Below are 19,194 nucleotides of genomic sequence, written 5' to 3' on the forward strand. Positions count from 1 at the left end.
ATAAAAATAACGTTTCATTTAATTGACATTAAGCTAAAGTTCGCGTTTTTTTTATATACCGGACATGCGTCAGGAATTAAGATTGCGCCAATTATATAGTCTCACGACGATGTATATAGAAATTGAGTTTCGTTAAAAAGCAAAATTTAAGATTAGGTTGGAATGATACCTACTATTTAAGTCTATCAGAATATTGACAAAGAATAAGTTAATCAAATTCAGTTCTTTCTTTTTCTTCTTCGGTTTTTATCAGTGAAAACCGGTTCAATTTTTACCTTTTTTTTCTTTTGCGCTTGTTAATTATTCCATTCTCAGGCTACTATCATAAGTTTGTTAGATATGCTCCATAAGTATGACACTATCTATACATCGTAATTCTATGGACTTACAGCTCGAGCTAGTTCGAGAATTGACTAAATTCGGTTAGTTTTGCAGGACTTTCATCTTCATACCTATTTAGTCTGTACTAAGCCTTTGACAGCGCCTCACCTGGCGTCGCTTTACCCCGAATCTATGACCTACTTCAATCACTTCATGACAAGGTCCAGTTTGTAACCAGTGACAAACTTATGGAACATTTCTCATGAACTTATGGTACCTCTTATTTTTGAACTTGAAAAGGGAATGAGAAGTCAATTCTTGCTTATAGATAAGGATGATATTCGAAATAGGTTTTTTTTTATTATTGCGCTTCTTTTATTTCTTGGCGGGCTTTTGTTGATGGTATAGCAACCAACGGAAACGCTCCCTAAGGCTCCGAATGCCAGCGTCAATATCGAAACAAAACTTAATAATTCTCTTTGCCGGAGGTAATCATTCATTTTATTCTATTGTACACCGGTATAATGTCAGAGAGCGAAGGCGCTAGCTAGAATTGTTGAAATTATTCTCCTGTCCAAGATATTCATTCGTTGGTCCACTAGACCCTCTATGATATCTGCATGGATTCATGGTGCTGTAAATTGCGCCTCTTCTACAAAAAAAAACCTCTTATGACGTGTCTATTTGTGTTGGTTTGTCGGCTAAGAGAATCAAGCGTGAAGACCTCCCCATTATAATAAGTTTTTTCTCTCCTTATGTTGAAGAGGCATGTTTTCCATGGGTTTTGTAATTAATGACTAACTTCAGGGTTCGTACAAAAGTTGTGTAAAGGCCTTTTCAGGCGTGCAACATTTGACTCAATTAGGTGGGTCAAAAAGTGGAATTAGCAATAATTGGTTCAACTTTTGCAACTTTTGTTCATACGTCCCAACAAGTGGGTTAAAAAGTTGTATCGTCTGGATAGGCCTTAAAATGTTTGCCCTGAAGGAGTCGCTTCAACTTAAAATAACCCCTGGACTTCTATTCAAAAGTCCCTGGACACAATTACTTACCTAAAAGTGCAAGAACCAACCGTCCAGACTAGTCTATTGATGTCATTGGACAATACTATCGGGATTAGTGATGGTTAGAAAGGGGGGAAAGTAACAAAGTGCTGTTTAAAACGTAATGCGGGTAGTTTTACGAAATCCCCCAATTCCCTCAAGATGACAAGTATACCGCCATGTTCTCTAAACTTCTGGACAAGTTCCCATGCAGCGCTGGTTAAATTGTTTCCCCGCCGCGTGTTGCCCATGACCTACTTAATAAACTTGTACTTTTAAATCGAGAAGGTTACTTTTAAACTCTATGATGTCCAGCTGATATTTAACGGACCACTGCATGGAGTAGTTAGTTAGTGAGTGTCATAAGCGATTATTTATAATTTGTTCACAGTTTACTTGATGAGGAAAACTGCGGGACCATTTCTCGGGGAGATTTTTGGGTGTCCCTTATTTGAGTGATCGTTTCTGGAGAGAACTTACTGGCTGATACATCATCGTACAATCGCTTCACGCCCTCCAAACAAAACCCTTAATTATTAAAGGATCATAAGAAGTTAATTCCAAACAAACCAGTTTCCATGGTGGGTATATTACTTCCTTTTAAGGGTCAAGCATTGGAATTTCTAAATGAATTCTGGATGGACACAGTGGTAAAGGATCCTTCAACGGTCTCAAAGGGGCCGCTACTACTTTTTTTTGTTTTTTTTTTTGTTAGGGGAAGCCAAGTTCTTAATTTCGCACGATGGCCTAGCTTGGCCAGCATCTACAGCTAGGCTAGGCACTCAGGGTCGTTTCCAGGGTAACCCTTAACCTAAAACTCGATAATCTCGAGGGTTTTCTTCACCTCGTGTTTGTTTAGTTACTGGTTAGTCGAAAGTAACTTCAGCTTAATTTTACTCGGGCGTATTTACGCAATGATAAAAGAAATATTGTCGGTTTGCAATCTTGGTAGTGACCCATTTCCGATAGAAAACTCGTAACGTCTATCCGTCTTCTAATGTTGAAGCGATTGTACAGTTCTTTTTGCTCTAGAAATGACATTTTCTTTTCATTTTTATACTATTTCCCTTGACGCCGTCGAGTGTCCAAATGTCTATCCAATCTATTTGAACCAATGAAGGAACGCGTTTTATCTTTAAGGAGAAATGGACTTATCAACGTCGTTCGCGTTGGTTCGAATTACGTGAACTGTTTTTATTTTTTGGCAAACTAGCAAGGCTCCCAGCCACACTCCCGCTAATGTTTTTCCTTCCTCTACGGGTGATGAGACAGTTGCCAAAAACTCCATTAAGAAATGTCCATTACCCCGGAATTATTCGCGAAGTATTTGACCCCTTGGCGCGCGAGGACGCAAACTCGCGCCAATTTTCGTTTTTGCTCGAGCTTGTTTCACTTGTCCGATATATGGAAGGGTTCTTCAGATGTTCTGTCCCTTTTGGGCCCGGGACGGAAAAGATTAAAGATGGATATATATTTTCCCATTGACCCTTGACTCTTTACGAGTGGATGTAACGCTATGTCACCCCCTTATTGATAACACTGCCAACCAAGAAACGATTGCCCTGAATATATATTACTTTCCGATAATCTTTTGATTTTTGGTTCAGAGAGTGTTGTTGGTAATTTAATGCGATTAAGCCTTGGCATTTATAATACCATAAGTTCGTAAGATATGTTTCATAAGTTTGTCTGGGTACTGAGAACTTTTTATGAAGTGACGTAGGTCATGGATTCTCGTAAGGTTTTGGCGCTGTCAAAGGCTTATTACAGACTAAATACTAAATAGGAAGATGGAAGTCCTGCAAAACTAACCGAGTGTTTAATTGTCGTTCTCGAACAAGCTCTCAGCTAGCATTACGAGGCATAGGTAGTGTCATACTTATGGATAGAACATATCTTATAAACTTATGATAATACCCAATGAGATTTTTGATACAAAATCCTTCAGGAAATCTTATCCTTTGAGAATTATCTGATCAGTGATTTTTTCCTTTGAGTTAAAGTATAGTGTATATTTACTTTTCCTCTATCATCTTTTGTGCATATGTACATCCATACATATTGAAAACGATACCATATAGTAATAAGTACACAAAACCAAATCACTTAAATGAATGCATGCATACATGCCTTTTGTCATTTCGTAAATAGAAACTAGTTTTGTTATGGGGTGTATTTTGTTTACACAAAAGTGTTTTATCGACTAAGAATGGGATGTATAGAAAGATGGGGTCTTCTTCATTTTCTTCTTCTTTGTACAAACTGGATTTTAACATCGACGCGGCTAGAGTTGATTAACCCCTTCTATAAATACTAGTCAAGGTATAATAGCCCTCTATTAACGCGCCGTTTAAAAAATAAAAAAAAACATTCCCTTTCAAGTTTCATCGCTCGGTTATTCTTGAACATCATCACGCGCAACTCGCGGAACGACCTCTTTTTAAGGAAAAGAAATCCAATCCACGCCTTTATAAATGGCTGCCCCCGCGCTGACTGCTTGCCATATATGAAATTACGTATAAACCAAAGCCGTTCGTCCGTCAGTTATATATTAAACATAACACGAGAGAGACTTGTTGGAAAAGAATTTTCGCCCAACAATATTATCCGAGAAGGATAACACCACCATCAACCCTTACGTGTATGTACTTGGTACCCATTTGAGATTAGGTTTAAGAACGCGTGTATGGATTTGAATCCTCAACCAGCCTGAACTGACACGCTCTGGACATGCAGACAGTAAGATACTTTGTTTTAAAACAGGTTTTTTTCTTTGTCCATTAACTTACGGAAGTAACGAATAAGGTAGAAGGCTGACGTGTGGGTGTTAAGGTCTAATTAGCATATCTTTCGCTGCATTCGCACCCAGACAGTGAACATTAGCGAGGAGACTGCATTATGTTGTCCGGCATACAAGAATTCGTTTAGTTGAACTCTAAATTGACCCTTCCCTGCATGCAGCTCAATCCATGCACTTGAATTTTATAATTCAACCCAGGATTTCTCGCGTTTAAGGGCAGGATGGTTGTTGTTGTTACTTCTAGAGATGGCCTTCTTTAGAAAATTTCACTTCCTAGTTAGTTTTGGAAGCGTCTGACCATACCATTTCTTATGAGGGTTGGTTTGGTTACGTCCCTCGTTGGTTATTAATGAATGTTCACGGTTTTTTACAATGGCGCCTGTATCCCAAACAAGTCATCAGCATGAACCACCAACGTTATGGCGGTGTCTGCCTCACTATGAGAAATTTAAATTTAAAAGCGAAGGGAAAAATCTTTGTTTACCCTTTTCAAACAATCGAGATCGAATAGATAAATTTTGTATATTTTAATTGCGAAAGCGTTATTATTATATCTTGGGTAGAGAACAATCTGGGTCATTCATTGTAGGTTGGTTGGAGATGTTGTAAGAAGGATGCTACGATTTGGTTCCTACGCTGGCGTAAGATTTATTTAAATGGGTGTTACGCGAGAAGTTATTTTAACTTAAGTTATGGGTGTATAATATTTACCGCTTCCCCTAGCAGCGCGGTGCGGTATAATTCAAAAATGATATATTTTTCCGTTGAACGTAATGGCTGTATTTTTCTGGCATCTTGCATGAGTTTATTTTATTTATGTTTGCTCGAGGAAGGTTTTCAGAGGGGGAAATATATACAGGGTGTTTCTGAAAGGTCTGACAGAAATTAAGTAGGTGTTATTTTACGGTTTCGAGTTGAAAATGTAACTTATATGATATTTTTCCGTCCAAGATTTAATGTATGTTTGGAGTTTTTTACAAGTTTATTCCTTAATTAAATTAATAATAATTGTCTTTCAGTTTCTTAATTAAATAATGGAATATTATCGACTCGATATCGTCCTTTATTTGGGAAACACCCTGTATGTACTAGTGTTGCTTTTGCGCTACATTCATATGTCTGAATAGTATTTATTCAACCGAAGATCTTATCTTAAGCAAGCCGATGTGTAATTAACATTTTAAATTTCCGAAACACTTTTAGGCAATATTTAATAATCGGGTCGAATTTAAAAGTCGCCCCTGATTAACTTTCTTTTAATATTTTAGACTTATTCAAGCGTTTATTTTCGCGTCTGCATGCTTTATCCGTAATCTAATTTAACTCATCGTGTATCCCTCCGCTGTAGTATCATTCCCATTGCAAAGTTATATTAGTATATAGTAGATCAAAAATTCCGTAAACGAATTGGCAGGTTTTTTTAGACCAACTTAATTAGCATAAAGTTTGCATTAACACTTAACCATTTTTATCCTGGGGGAGGGATGGAGGGGAAATTGTTTAACGTCGCCTCCTTGTGTAAGAACATCATTTCTTTTTTCAAAGCGGAGCTAAATTTTATATTAAAAAATAATCGAGAGTCAAGGTTACTCGGTTTTAATTTTTTTTAAGAGGGGCTACAGAAAGTAGATAAGAACAGCGTTCGTCTAGTGGAGACTAATTGCCTTAAAATTATTGACATTTTTTAATCGGAGGTGAGCAAGTCGCGGATGAAAATTTCCCTTAATTAAAAACCCGGGGAATGTTTTTTTTTGGAAATTATGACACGTTGAATACCTACCTAATTCAAGGTCAATCAGTAATTGGTGAGTTTTAATTTTGTTTCAAACCCGTCGTCCAAAGTCTTTGTTGGACCGGACCATGTGTGTGGTTTGACGGAAAGGTCAAGTTACCGTGACTCCTTTTTGGTATTTGAAGGTCATGATAATCCACGAGTACTTGGATTCTAGTACTCGTACTTAACTATCGCGCTTCTGGATGCTTGTCCCACTTCAAGACGAGGTTTGTGGGTTGATTGCTGAGTATTTAGTACTGGCAAACAGTTATAGAATTCATCCCACTATGCGATGCCCATCTGAAGTTTGATGAGCAGGAGAGCAAACAAAAAGGTGCATGAGCTTGGGAAGAATCATGTTACATAACTAAAGTATTAAGAGGATACAGAGTGGCATCCTTCCTTCTTTTATCCCCTTCTGCTAGTACTTATTGATATTAAGGATGTCCCTTGATGGAGAAACTTTCCCCCTATAGTCTAAACAGAACGTGTTTGAAATTATTTTGTGACAGGGTGTGGTCGTAATTTTTTAAAAATGTTTCAAAGAGATTGAATCATGTTGGCTCGCGCTTCTTCGCACGCAACCAATCCCCGTTCCTCGCGCCAATTATCGCCTTCTTAATTTTAAAATTAAATGCGTAACCTAAACGGGCCTCGGCTAGACTCATCTTTCGTCTATCGAATCTTCTTCATACCTACCTACAAAATAAAAGAGAAAATCAAAATCGTGAATGACCTTCGGTAGGATTTTTTTTTTCAATCAAAATCTCTAAAGAATTATTCTTTCTTGGGAATTTTGATAAAATTACGTCACCTTTTACAAGAAAAAAACACGAATATTTCGAATGGAATTAAATTAAACATCATTTCATAAAATTATTTAAAAAGAAAAAATTACTTTTGGTATTTGGTTTGGTTTCGTAAGCTTCTTATGTAGTGTCTTTCCTTGAAGACGTTTATGTCCCCACCAGCGGCTTAGTATAATCGATTACCTTTAAAAAAAACGTCCCCTCTCCGTGCGAGTCGCAGTCTGTACTTACGGCCAGGTAATTATCTGTAAAGTATACTTTAATTCGCCACTTTTTTGACTTCAACCAAAGGAAAGACGTCCCCCCTGGGTATTAAAAAGTCCCCACACTTTTAAGCTAAGAAGTCCATGAAGGTAAAGTTGTAACATGAAGACGTTGAAATTTAAACCCTAAACATTGATACGTAGCAAAGGATATTTACTTCAAGTACCACTGCGCTGTCCCAAGCAATATAGCTCGAATGGTGGTGAAACCGAACCGAGATTAGGGTCCTTTTTTTCTTTCTTTTGATGGTCGTCTTAGATGAGGATTAATAGTTTTAGCAGACCCTTTAGGTTAGCCATCTAACAATTCAGAAGGTTGCTTCCCCAATTGAGTGCATGCGATGTCCCTGTCCCTTCCTTTTTTTTCAGTTTCTTTAGACGACTAAAAGTCACATCACCCCCATCCTTGGTCTAGGCGTTGCCTTGATTTTAAAACCAGGACCCATTATTATGAAACAGATTCCTCAAAGCCAAGGCTTAGCTTAAAACACTTTGAAAATTCCTGATGAGACAAGTGCGGCGGGGATGTATTAATAGTTATTGAAGACCCGAGGACGATTATTGGAAGTTATAGTGTACCGCCTCGGAGGTTTTACGGGGGATTAAGTTTCATCCGAATTATCCCTAATTTAGTATCGCGTGGGAATATTAAGATAGAATCGAGATAGATCCCTCTAGCGTGGCTTCGGGAATTTATCCCTTGTTATAATACGCCATCAATAATACAGCATTGATCTTCCATCGTTGTTGCTTATCATCCCCTTAACAAATCACATCCGCATCCAACTTCCTACCATTTTAATTTTTTAAAGAAAATTCCTATCAGTTAACGAAATGTCACGTTGTAATCTCGTGTCGTTCGTTACCAGAAGGGGATAATAGAAGAAGGATGACACTCTGTATCCTGTTAACACTTTGATTATGTAACAAGATTCTTCCCAGGCTCATGCACCTTTTTTTTTTTTTGCTCTTCTGCTCATCAAACTTCAGACCTTACAATTACCCCCGCTTTGCGGTACACTTCTCTCGAAGAAAAGTATTATATACTTCACTTTACTCATTGACTTGGCTTACTTAAAAAATTGGCTATTGTTTTATTCCCCCCACCCCCATTGAAGAATTTTGTCTATGGAAATTTAAATACATAGTGTGTTTAATAATTGGTTTGCATCAGACGTCGTTAGAGTAATGTCTCCATTTTAAAGTTTCAAGGACTTAACTAAAGGGGTTGTTTAATTGGCCGGTTTTCAATGGGTCTTTTCTAACGTAAACATACATTTTCCGGACCGATATTTATCCGTTGTCGAGCCGGAAAATGGTCCACCCCAAATGTAAAAGTCCTCTTAACAGGGTGATGATTGAAACAGCCATTATGTCCAAGTCTTAGCGATGCGTATGCGTGGCTCTCCAACCCGTCTGATTTCCTACAAGGGAGAAGATATGGGGAATGTTATATGCTAGTTTTAAGTTTCCCTTTCCAAAGAGGTCTATTCGTTATTTCCCCACGCTGCCCTGAGGACTATAACGTCACTCGGGCCTTCTCCACAGCACCCCTATATTACCATTTCCTATATACGCACCTTAAGCGAGTATAGTTCGCTGCAGTCTGTGATGAATAGTCGAATTTTCCCATTTATCCTAATTACAACACGCTCAGTTGCTACGATGAGCTAACCAACTTTAGGGAGACCAACCCTCTCTCAAACAAGAAGTGGTTTCAATTCTACCAAAAGTTATTTCAACCTTTATATTTGAAATAGGTTAGGCCTAGCTATACAATATATATCATGATGAAATTACAATATTCTTTGGGGAAATTTAATAAATTCCACTGGCACTGTCTATGTCGTCATGTGTGCGTGTTTTCCTTCATGGATAGCTGCTAGCTAGCTATACATATCCATGTACTGCAGTCAGTGTTCGTCGGGGTCGAGACAAGCTCCGTGGTTTCGTTTTCGCACCCGAGTTTTTCTTCCCCCTTTCTGGTTTGCAAACAGTTCTAAAGCTTCCATTGGGGGTTTTCGAGGCGCAATTGCCAAATATTTTCACGTTCACACTTTCCCCCATAACCCATAGACTTGAAATTAAACGCGATACAAGCTAGGACCGGGCTGACGGGGAACTTGCGGGAGAAAGTTCTGTTTTATATTTTTTAAATCTTGCGGGGATTGTATAAACTCCATACAAGCGAAAAGTCGCGGGAGGAATTCCATGAGGCTAGACTTTCGATTCGTGGAAACGAAAAGCTGAATAGGGACTTATTCCGAATGAATAAGCTTTGAACGGAAACTCGGATTCTGAGACGTACTTTTGAAAACATCAATTTACACGCCGTGCCAGTAAGCCTCGTCTGTAATGGTGGGTACTGTAGGGGAAGACTGTCGTCTGTGGTCGCGCTTATCGAATGGAAATTCAGTTTTAATATCGGAACCGTTAACGCTGGTTGGCTTGTCTTAGTTGCGGTTCGATCAGTGTAGGTCAGTTGTTTCTCCATCAACTTGTATCGACTGACCCCAAGCAACAAAAGGTCACTGCATGTCCAAGTATATGTATATCACATAGCGGGATCAGTATCCCCTGAAGGCTTGGCGCTAGGGTTAGCCCCACGGGCAACCGCGAAATTCATCCAGGAAGGAACTAAAACCAGGAGGGGATGGGTAGTTTTTTTTTTCTACCTCGGAAGTAGCCATCCGAGTGACCTCCCTTCTATTCTCATAACTGGAGGCAAGGCGTAGCTGTAGTCACGCGTGAAGACACTTTGGGGTGGAGTTCCTTAGCTAAGATGGTCGGTGGTGGTGGTGGCCATCCATGGTTCGCTCGGACTTACGGTGTGTGAAAGTTGATCCCCTTGACCGATTCCCTTTTGACCGTGGAAGGGAGAAAGAATATTTGTTCTGGGTCCTTTTCTAGACCGTCTGTAACACTTGGTCGCCTACGTAGAGTACTGTTCTTCGCAACTAATCTTTAGCCATCCGTCCCCGCCCGAGTCTGTGCGGTTTCTTGTTGGGGGAGATAATGGACCATTTCGATTCAAATCCAGAGACCAATCCAATTCACCTTAAAACCATGCGAACTGCTTTCATAAACCCAATGGGTAAATCAAGGGCAATGGTATTTAAATCGAAATGGTTAGGAGGGTTATACCAAGCACCTATTCGCTCGAGTGGTTTCTTCTCTCCGTTTCATGAGTTGAACCAACACACATATACACATTCCCCCCCCCCCCTATCTCTTGCAAACTGACTAATAGATCGGAATCCCCGCGAGAATAATCCGCTATTCCGCATTTTGATACGAGGCTTAGAGAGAGAGGAACTGGGAAGAGACCCTGAGGGGTCAAGGCGCGACCTCTATCAGTTTATATAGCAACTTAACTGGTAACGAGAGCAAATTCCCTCCGGATCTATCCACGTATTGGCATTGATCAATTGCGTGGCCATAGTAGACCTATTTTGTCAAAAAAAAAAGAAAAACAATAGACTGATGAACTATAACCGCCTCACGTGACCTTTCCCCTCCTCCCCATGGTTTTTCCGCTCGGTTTCTATATAAGATTGAGTGACGCTCACCGGAAAAATGCTCTTAGAGCTATCATTTTTGCATGAGTCGGCGAAATAGTTCCCTCCCTTTTATGTTTTTTTTTTCTTTCTGCTTCTTATCCCCGCGTGCTTCAAGCTGCTTGGCACTTCTTGGCACTTCCGTTAAGCCTCGGCCATTGTTTTTCGCTTTTTCCTTTAGCGTTAAGGCGAAGACGTTTTTCTTTCTTTCCCTTCATTGTCTTCTATTTTTTTCGCTCTCTCTCTCACTGTAAGGGGCGCTTTATCACTTAAGCCTGTCACCCATCGTTTCCTACCAAATATTGAGGGAGTGTCTCGAGGAATCTCACCTACATCCTCACCCCCAACTTTCATCGCTTGACAATCATCCAGAAATATTTTTATGTAGCCTAGAATGCGTCTGTAATGAGTTCTGTTGAAAGATTTCGGAGCAACTAACATAAAAGTTCAAAGTTGAAAGGATTTTGAGTATAGGATAGCGTGGGTATCACGGTCAACCATCCAACTTCCTTTTTTTTCTATTCTCATATCCGGGGGCTGCAGCCCCCGTACCGTATTTTAACGCAAGTCATAATACCCCCCACGTTTTTTTTTCTAAAAATAAAAATCGATAATTTTTTTCCTTCTTAAACCTTTATAAAAGGCTCAAATTTAAGGTCCACTTTTTTCTTTTGCGTGGAATTTGAATAATAAAGAACGCTTTGGGATCTATATATCCGCCGGAGATATTTTACGCTTAGAGCTTTACCCTCGATGAACTCTTTCTATTTTAAATACGCGCGTTATTATCCACCGCCTTTGGTTACGTTATCGTAATATAATGTACGAATCTACTACAGTTATTCCTTTAAAAAACCCTATGGAACTTCTAAAGGATTTGGTTCGAAAGGTTAATACCAACCCAAAACTCTTCCACCATCTCTACCAATCGATGATACTTTTGGATAGGGGGATCTCGGAAACTCTTTTTATATATATATTTTTTCGTTATCCATCCCTTCATCTTGAGCTTCCTTTCGGCGCGCGAGAAAGCGAAAAGGGTGAAAAAGACCTTGTAAAAAATATATATGTATGTGTATAAAAAAGAAACCTAAAAGCGTACGTACGTACGTACGTGAACGTTTAACTTAATCCTTTCTCTTCTCTTTTTTCTTCTTCTGAAAGTCAGTTCTTTTGTTCATTTATTGAAGAACGAACAACCCCCTATCCTTGTTCGAAATTAGAAATTACTACAACATTTTTTTAAGCCTATATCTATGTTTTTGGTGGTGGGGTTGAATGTGACATGGTATATTTCGTTTAGTAAGCAAAAATATTCTCAATTTTTCTTCCGACAGGTGTATAAGAAAATTGGCTGAAGAAACATATATATCGAGTTGACTTCTGATTAATCGCCCAAAAGTGGTGAATTTTCCAACGAAGGCTAAAAACGTTTGGGTGTTGGGTGGTGTGAAATATATGACGTCGCTTTTGGTTCATCCAACGTCCGATGTGCCATCACGACCGACTAAACGTTCCTCTCCTCAAGGTAGCTTGAGAAGAACGCCACCGCCCGCTTCTTCCAACTTAGAAGAAACCGCCGGAAGTAGAAACATGGTGGGGGTTCGAGGTAATAGTTGTACGTCATTCGTCGGCGTTCGGATCGGATGGTCAAGCATCGCCCGACCGGATATTCTACAAACAACGCGTCTTCTCTTTTTGCTGACAACGTTACTTTTTGGACTACAAGCCGTCCCTGGGTGTCAAGCGAAGAAAAATGGTCAGTAACACAATCTTTTTTCTTTAACGGTTTTACGCCAAATATCGCTTGCTAACGTGTTTTAAAATCTATACGCTGCTATGTGTGTGTATTATATTGCCAGCTAGTTTAATCGACTATATACCCCGGCCAGCGCAATGTCATCTATTTTATTTTTATGGAGCTAAAGCTATTTTTAGGTAACCCCTTAGACCCTTCCTTGGGTTTTTTTTTTTTTTTGGCAGCGATTTTTTTATTTAACACCCGATAATTGTGCATTGGTGTGACTTTTGTTCTATAATAGATAGGGAAAAAACGAAAATACCAGGAGATAGTAGACATTCGGTAGATTAATCAGTGTAATTTTCACAATGTTCGTTGTTTAAACACTGTCAGAGTGATTGGTTAAAGTTTGAAGAGTGTTTATATAAGATAGAGGATACTTCTACCAGGAGATAAAAGATGTTCAGTAGATATCAGGCCTGCCATTGGTCAGGGAATTTTAAAATGGGCCTAAACGGTCAAGGAGAATTCGGGGAATTTTAAGAATTTAGCAAACTCATTCAATTTGATTTGAAGTTGCTAAAATATCTGCGGTTCAACCATCCACTTGGGTGACATTTTAAACTCCGTTCATTTTAGCGAAATCACGTTTGACCAGACACCAAAATTCGCCTTACGTTTAAATATTCTTAAAATGCGATTTAAAGGAATTTGTTTACTTACATCACCCTTTTTTATATTTATTTCAATAACAATTGGAGCTAAAAACGTCAGGGAAATCTTATAAAAGGTCAGGGAAACCCTGTTAAAGTCATTTTATTTGAATCTGAAAATTTCGATACAACCTTGCATCGGAAAGTTAATATTTAATTTTCACATCTGAAACCTTAACCTGTCTATAAAAGAAATTGGTAAGGGAATCAATAGAAACCAACAAGTTATATTTCACCGCTGCGGAACTGCAGGGGATAAGTTAGTTTCTTAAGGGGGAGTAAGTTGTTCTGAAAGGGTTTGTAATATTTTATGATCTTGAGCTTCTTTTTTCTCTCTCTCTCCGTTGCCATCAACTTCAGAATACAACGAGGAGGAGAAGGAGATGGAGAAAATGGAGAAGAAGTAAGATCTCAGGGAAAAGAATGAAAACCTAATGTTTTTCTCTTTGAGCGACTTTTATTCCTCGCGGCTTTTCTTTCTTTTCTTTTCTATATCCGTATTATTTCTTCTTTTAAAATTCTTCAGAGCTCAGAACTGATGTAACAACTTGAAATTCTCTCTCTCCAAAAGAAAGATTCAACTTCCAAGGAGCTATATAGCCAGGAAAAGGTTTTCCAAAAGCTAGAACTAGAGCTCTAGTCCAAAGGGAAATATCTCGTTATGTTAATAGTAGGAAACTCCCCATCCACCCCCCACATACCCCTTTTCTCTTTGGTCCCCCCCCTATACCTTCCCATCATGCCTTTCGCTTTATTAAATTAAGATTCCTTTAGAAGGAGGGAGGGGGGAGAAATAATCCACGGGAAAACGTAAAGGAGAGCGAAGCGGGCTTGGAGCTCACATTGCAAATCTCGGAAATTTTACTATTTCTTTCTTTTTTATTTTTTTTCCTTTTGTATCTAAATATCGCTAGGGACTCTGTTATAGGACCGTCTATTTCCTTTTTTTTCTTGGGATTCCTTTCGAATTGCATGCTAAAACGATTCCATCCTATTTATTTCCATGCCCGCTTTGTGTGTTTCCTCGTTTTCCAGATGAGATAGTTGACAAGGAACTCCAACTACGAGTTTATCTAAAATTGATAATAACTTTATTTCTATTATAGTTAGGGAAGAATTAAAAATACCGTAAGATAGTAGACATTCGGTAGAATAACGTCTGTAATTTTCGTTATTGTACGAGCTTAAATACTGGTAGAGTAATTGGGTTAAAGTTGGTGGTAGGGAAAGATTTCGGGAGCAACCAACCATCTGGTATGGAAAAAAAATAAAGTATATGCCCTATCTGGAAGAAGAAATGTAGAATTTCGTATTGGGTTGGTGCGGGGGTATGGAAAGAATTGCTCACGTAGGCTTAAGCTAAGCGGCTCGCAGTTGCTACGATGACTCCGAGATAAATGTTTGCAGGCTCACCGATTGATGTATCGCTCCTGATTTATGAACGCACCCACCCCCTTCTTCTCCCTTTTTTTCAAATATCCTTAGCGTTTTCTAAAACTAGGTTTTTTTGGGGCTCAGAAGAAAAAGATATATTTTTTTTGCAAGTGATGAATTACGCGGAATTACATCCAGGATTTCTCTTATTTTTTTTTTCTTATTTTATCTTGAGAAGACCATAAAGATGAGATGCTTCGTCCACTTTGTCAAGTTGAATATGGTTAGAGTTTAAAAGGAAGGGGTTCTACCTATTGGTTCTTTTAATCATATTTAGTACGGGTTTAATTATGTCTTTCTTGAGTGGACCAACTTCAAAGTTTCTTTATTTTTCGAATGGCTGGGATTTTTAACTCTCATTTTATATCGTAGTATCGTATACCAAACTGATACATTCCATGGCTGACTTTTCTTAGAGTTCGTTCTCGATTTTGGGTGGAATTTTTAGTTTAAATTTTATTTTTAGGGATGGGATCTCTTTTTTTGGGGTTGTAATTTACATAATAGAATCATTAACAGTCCAGGATTTCACCAAAAAAGGATTATAAATCCATATGATTTATTCTTTGTTGTTCATATCTACGAATGAGGTTACCCAGAATTATTTGTTAGAACTTACCTTCTTTGTCTGTCTGTATTCGGTCCTCGCTATTACCATCGACGGTTGCGTGGATTGGCCTCAGCTGTTCGTCCGCGCTCCTTCTTTCTCCATCACTTTCATCCCTCAGCCTCTTCCCAAGATCCCAAGGCATCTATCTATTGGAGAAAATTCCTGAACGGTGGTGGTTTCTGGTTATTACGAGTCCCCAAGCTTCGTCCCATCCCCGTCTCTCCTCCGAATTCTGGTATTACCTACAAACCATTTTCTTTTCTTTTCTTTTCACCATTCGGACTTGCTTTCTACGAGATCTTCGCTGCGGATTCCCCAAGCGAAGCGTTTGCGTTAGCGCGGCGTTCAATTCGATTTTAATATAACTTATATGGGGGCAGGCTGGCCCCATCCACGGATTCTCGGGGCCTCGCGTTACTCTTATCGATTTTAAACCTCTCTCTCTCGGTCTTGGTCTTCCCACACACACCAAAAACACAGCCCGGATGCTGCTTGGAAAAGTGGGCCACTTATGAAATTCGCCTTTACCATCTGTTTTGTTTGCGTTTCGAGTTTTAACTTCAGGGATGATGGTTGCGCCGAGCTTCGAGCTTCAGAGATAAATAAAGCTTTGGCCTACGGCATTCGTCTATGAATTTATTCAGGCTTCCCTTGAGTATTTAATATTGTGCGTTTATGACGATTGTAACCTGATTGAACCCAATTAAACCTTACCTAACTTTTACCCAAAAATTAGGTAAGGTTTAGTAAATACAATGGGGTATCAGGTTGCCATTTTGAAAACCTCAATAGAGCCAAACTTATTTTAGGCAAGTTATTATTAATAATTTTATAATTTTCATGATTTTTGCGAGAATTGAATAAATTCATGATGAATAAAGTTTGTATTATATTGTATTGTATTGTATCGTTTCGTAAGTTTGTGTTTTGAATTTTTACATTTTACAAGGAACCCAAACAAAGTTCAAAGTTTAGGCGTCTTCAGTGTTTGCGAACTGTGCTGTTAAACTCTATACCTTTTTAGGTCTTTTCAATTCAAAAGTAGATCAAAGGTCAAAGGTCTAATACTTACGTTATGGTAACAATGAAGGCTCTCTCTCTCTCTCGTTCATTAAACTAGGATTCTTTGGTTAATTAAAAATTCCTCCCCATTAAAATTTCCCTGAAAGAAGATAAAAAATAGAGAGAAATTAGTTTTTCGTGATTACAATTTTTTTTTTTCTATTTAATTTCATCACTAGCCCATTTTTATTTTCATAGCGAAATTATATAGTTGAGATGAAACAGGAAACGCGATAAAAGATTCTTAGTCTATATAGGATGGTAAATTAAAAGGTCACGTGAACAAAACAGCGAAATTAAGAGAAATTATATTAATTTACCATCTATTGTTGTAATTCTTTTCTTTCCATAGACTGTTTTACTTGAAAACATAATTTGAAACATTTTCATTAATTACTAACATAACCTTAAAGGTCAGTACGGTATAAACCCAACGGGCACCCATTTTTAAACCGAAAAGGTCTATCTAGGTTTATTAACGTAACCTCGTTGAAACAGAAGGCGTGATTACATTCAGTTTTTCGAAGTCGAAAGAGCTCACGATTTTCGAATTTGTTCTCAACATGCGATCGCCTATATATATTTATATATAAATGGGGTTACTTGTTAAAAATGAAAGAACGGCCTTCTCAATTATGTTTTTCTGTGCGTAGGATTAATTTTCTAAACAACGAAAAATTGATGTGTACGAATAATGATCCTGCATGACCCCCTTGTATTTTTAATTTTATTTTTTTTTTGGAAGAGGAATATTAGATTTAAATAAGTTTAGGGTAGTTGAGAAAGTTCGTTGCATTTTTAATTAATAATGAGAATCTATGAGAGGAAAAAAATGCTTCACTCTATTTTGTTCTGAGAAGCCCATACTTTCATATATATTTTTATTTTTTTTTTAATTATACAGGAAGGTTAATTCTTCATCGCGTTCAGAAAATTTATAACTTCATTAATAATGGAATTTTTTTTATTATTTTTTTTTCATCATTTTGTTTGAGGGTTTATATAGGTAATGGGTGGTTTTTTTAATGCGCAAAAAAAAGTAATATATTAAGGGAACGAAATGAAATTTTTTTTAAGGTAAAAATATTTATTTCAAAAAAGTTCCGCGTTCTATTCAACAACATCAAACTTTTTTTAACGAGTTTTTCTTCATTTATTTATTTATTTATTTTTGCTTTTTCTCATATTTGTTTTGGAATTTCCCTTGAAACTTTCTTTTCAATTTAATATTAGCTATGATTTTTCTTCAAATTTTATAATATTAAACTTCAAATTCTGTTTATAAAAAATTCTTACATTTATGGAAATTTCAAAAAGCAAAAGTCCCTTAGGACAGTAAGTAAGCTAGAGGATTTGATTGGCTGTTAAATTTTAAACTTCTAATTTAACCGTGTAATATTAGAAGTAACTGAAACTGAAGTCGTTAGAATTGGGGGATAATTTAACAATTTGATATTAGAAGTAAAGGAAACTGAAGTATTATTTATATCCATTAGAATTGCCTTTGGGGAAGTAGTAATTTTACTTCAACTTGATGAGTTTCTTTGTATTACACGAGTTAGGGACATCGTTTTCGCTTCCGCGAGGTAGTTGTCCCCTAATCCCTAGCAAGCCATATACAGCCGGAGACGAGAGTGAGTGAGTTGCTTGCTAAGTAAAGGCTCGTCTTTCTTTTAGCAAGTTTTCAAAGTACTTATCCTTCCTGAATTGTTTCTGTCCTTTTCCCTTTCTTTGGCCATGCCAGCAGCCATCTGGGAAATATATCTCTAGCTGTTTTAGTTACGATGGCTAATTTATACCTCAAGTCTCTTTTCTTCTTCCGCAATCCTCCCTCCCATTCTCTCTCTCTCCCCTTCTCTCTGTATTCTTTTCGTAGCCTGTCCTATTTTGGTGAAGAGTTCACCAAGTCTTCCTCGCCCTCCTGCATGCTTAGTTAGGTGTCTGCCTCGTTAAGAAGCCGAAGAAGCCATAGTAAGGGGGCAAAGGATGGTAAGCGCTAATTTCATTTCGTTAAAAGACTCTTTACCCTGGCTGGCTCTTAAGTCGTCTCTCTCTCTCTCTCTTGAGTCGAGGATGGGCCCCCTAATCGCTATCTATCACTTCGAATTAATATCTACTTGGAAGATGCGTGCGGTTTTATGCTATTCACTACAGTGTACCTTTAAATAATTAAAAACTAACCCCGAAATATATGAAATTATATAAGAGGGCTAGCTAGGAGCTGACCAACTTCTTAAACGACATTATTCATTAATCATCCTGCAAATTTAATTGAAAATTGAAACCACCATCTCTTTTCTTTTCTTTTTCTTCTCCGACACATAAATTATCGACAAGTTTTTTATCTTCATTGGAATTTTTCCTACCTTTGGGATAAGGATGAACAAAAAAAAAAAAGAGAGAGAAGGGTTTCGTTCGCCACCCACGACTGAATTCCTTTGGGTCAGGTCGATTGAAAACCTTTAATAAAGTATGATTGATTCAACTCGATTGTGGAAGAAAGAAATAAAGAATGAAGGAGGTATATAGCCATGTATATATAAGGATAGGAAAGCGTATATAAACTGGACAAAGATGAAATCGATTGTAAAACCAAAATCAGCTTTCTCTTCAATCAACCAACCATCTCCCCCCATCTTTTCTTACTTCCTCTTGGGCTTCCTTCATTTTTTGCCACCGTTGCCCCTGTATAGACCATTTTAGTTCAACGTGCGAAATTATTTAGAGTAGCCTTATGGTACAGAGAGCTTTCGTTTAATCTGCCATGCCTTAATGCGTTCGTGGAAATGGTCTGTTTGGCCTTAGTCTCTCTAGGGTCGAAGGTATAGTAGCCTCACATCCCCATTGATCCGATATAGGCGTGGAAGAGGAGAGGAGAGAGATGGGATGAAGAGCATCTCTAGGAGAGAGAGAGGGAAGGCTTGGGTAATCTTTTTTCTCTTTGCGGGGTTTCGTTGCTAGACGGGTTTGCATCGTTGCCGTTCCTATATATAGAGAAGTACAACTCTTTTTCCATCCACGCTACCATCTTTATCCTTACCCTCAGTCCCTGACTGAAGTGGCTCTG

General features: G+C 38.1%; 1 protein-coding gene across 7 annotated transcripts in view; it reads left to right on the plus strand.

Annotated features, from left to right (window-relative positions):
• The window catches only part of LOC149610206 (latrophilin Cirl-like), a 331,713-nt gene that overhangs the window by 168,426 nt on the left and 144,093 nt on the right, over window positions 1-19,194 (plus strand). For all 7 annotated transcript variants that reach the window (XM_089859269.1, XM_089859273.1, XM_089859272.1 and 4 more), the window contains one exon: window positions 11,905-12,326. In XM_089859269.1, coding sequence (XP_089715395.1) covers window positions 12,026-12,326 — 301 coding nt within the window. In that variant the 5' untranslated portion in view covers window positions 11,905-12,025. The remainder of the gene's footprint in view (window positions 1-11,904; window positions 12,327-19,194) is intronic.

Source organism: Phalangium opilio, unplaced genomic scaffold, assembly GCF_054372755.1.
Source record: "Phalangium opilio isolate 3A_F unplaced genomic scaffold, DU_Popi_V2 ptg000329l_1, whole genome shotgun sequence".
In the NCBI taxonomy this organism is placed as follows: Eukaryota; Metazoa; Arthropoda; class Arachnida; order Opiliones; family Phalangiidae; genus Phalangium; species Phalangium opilio.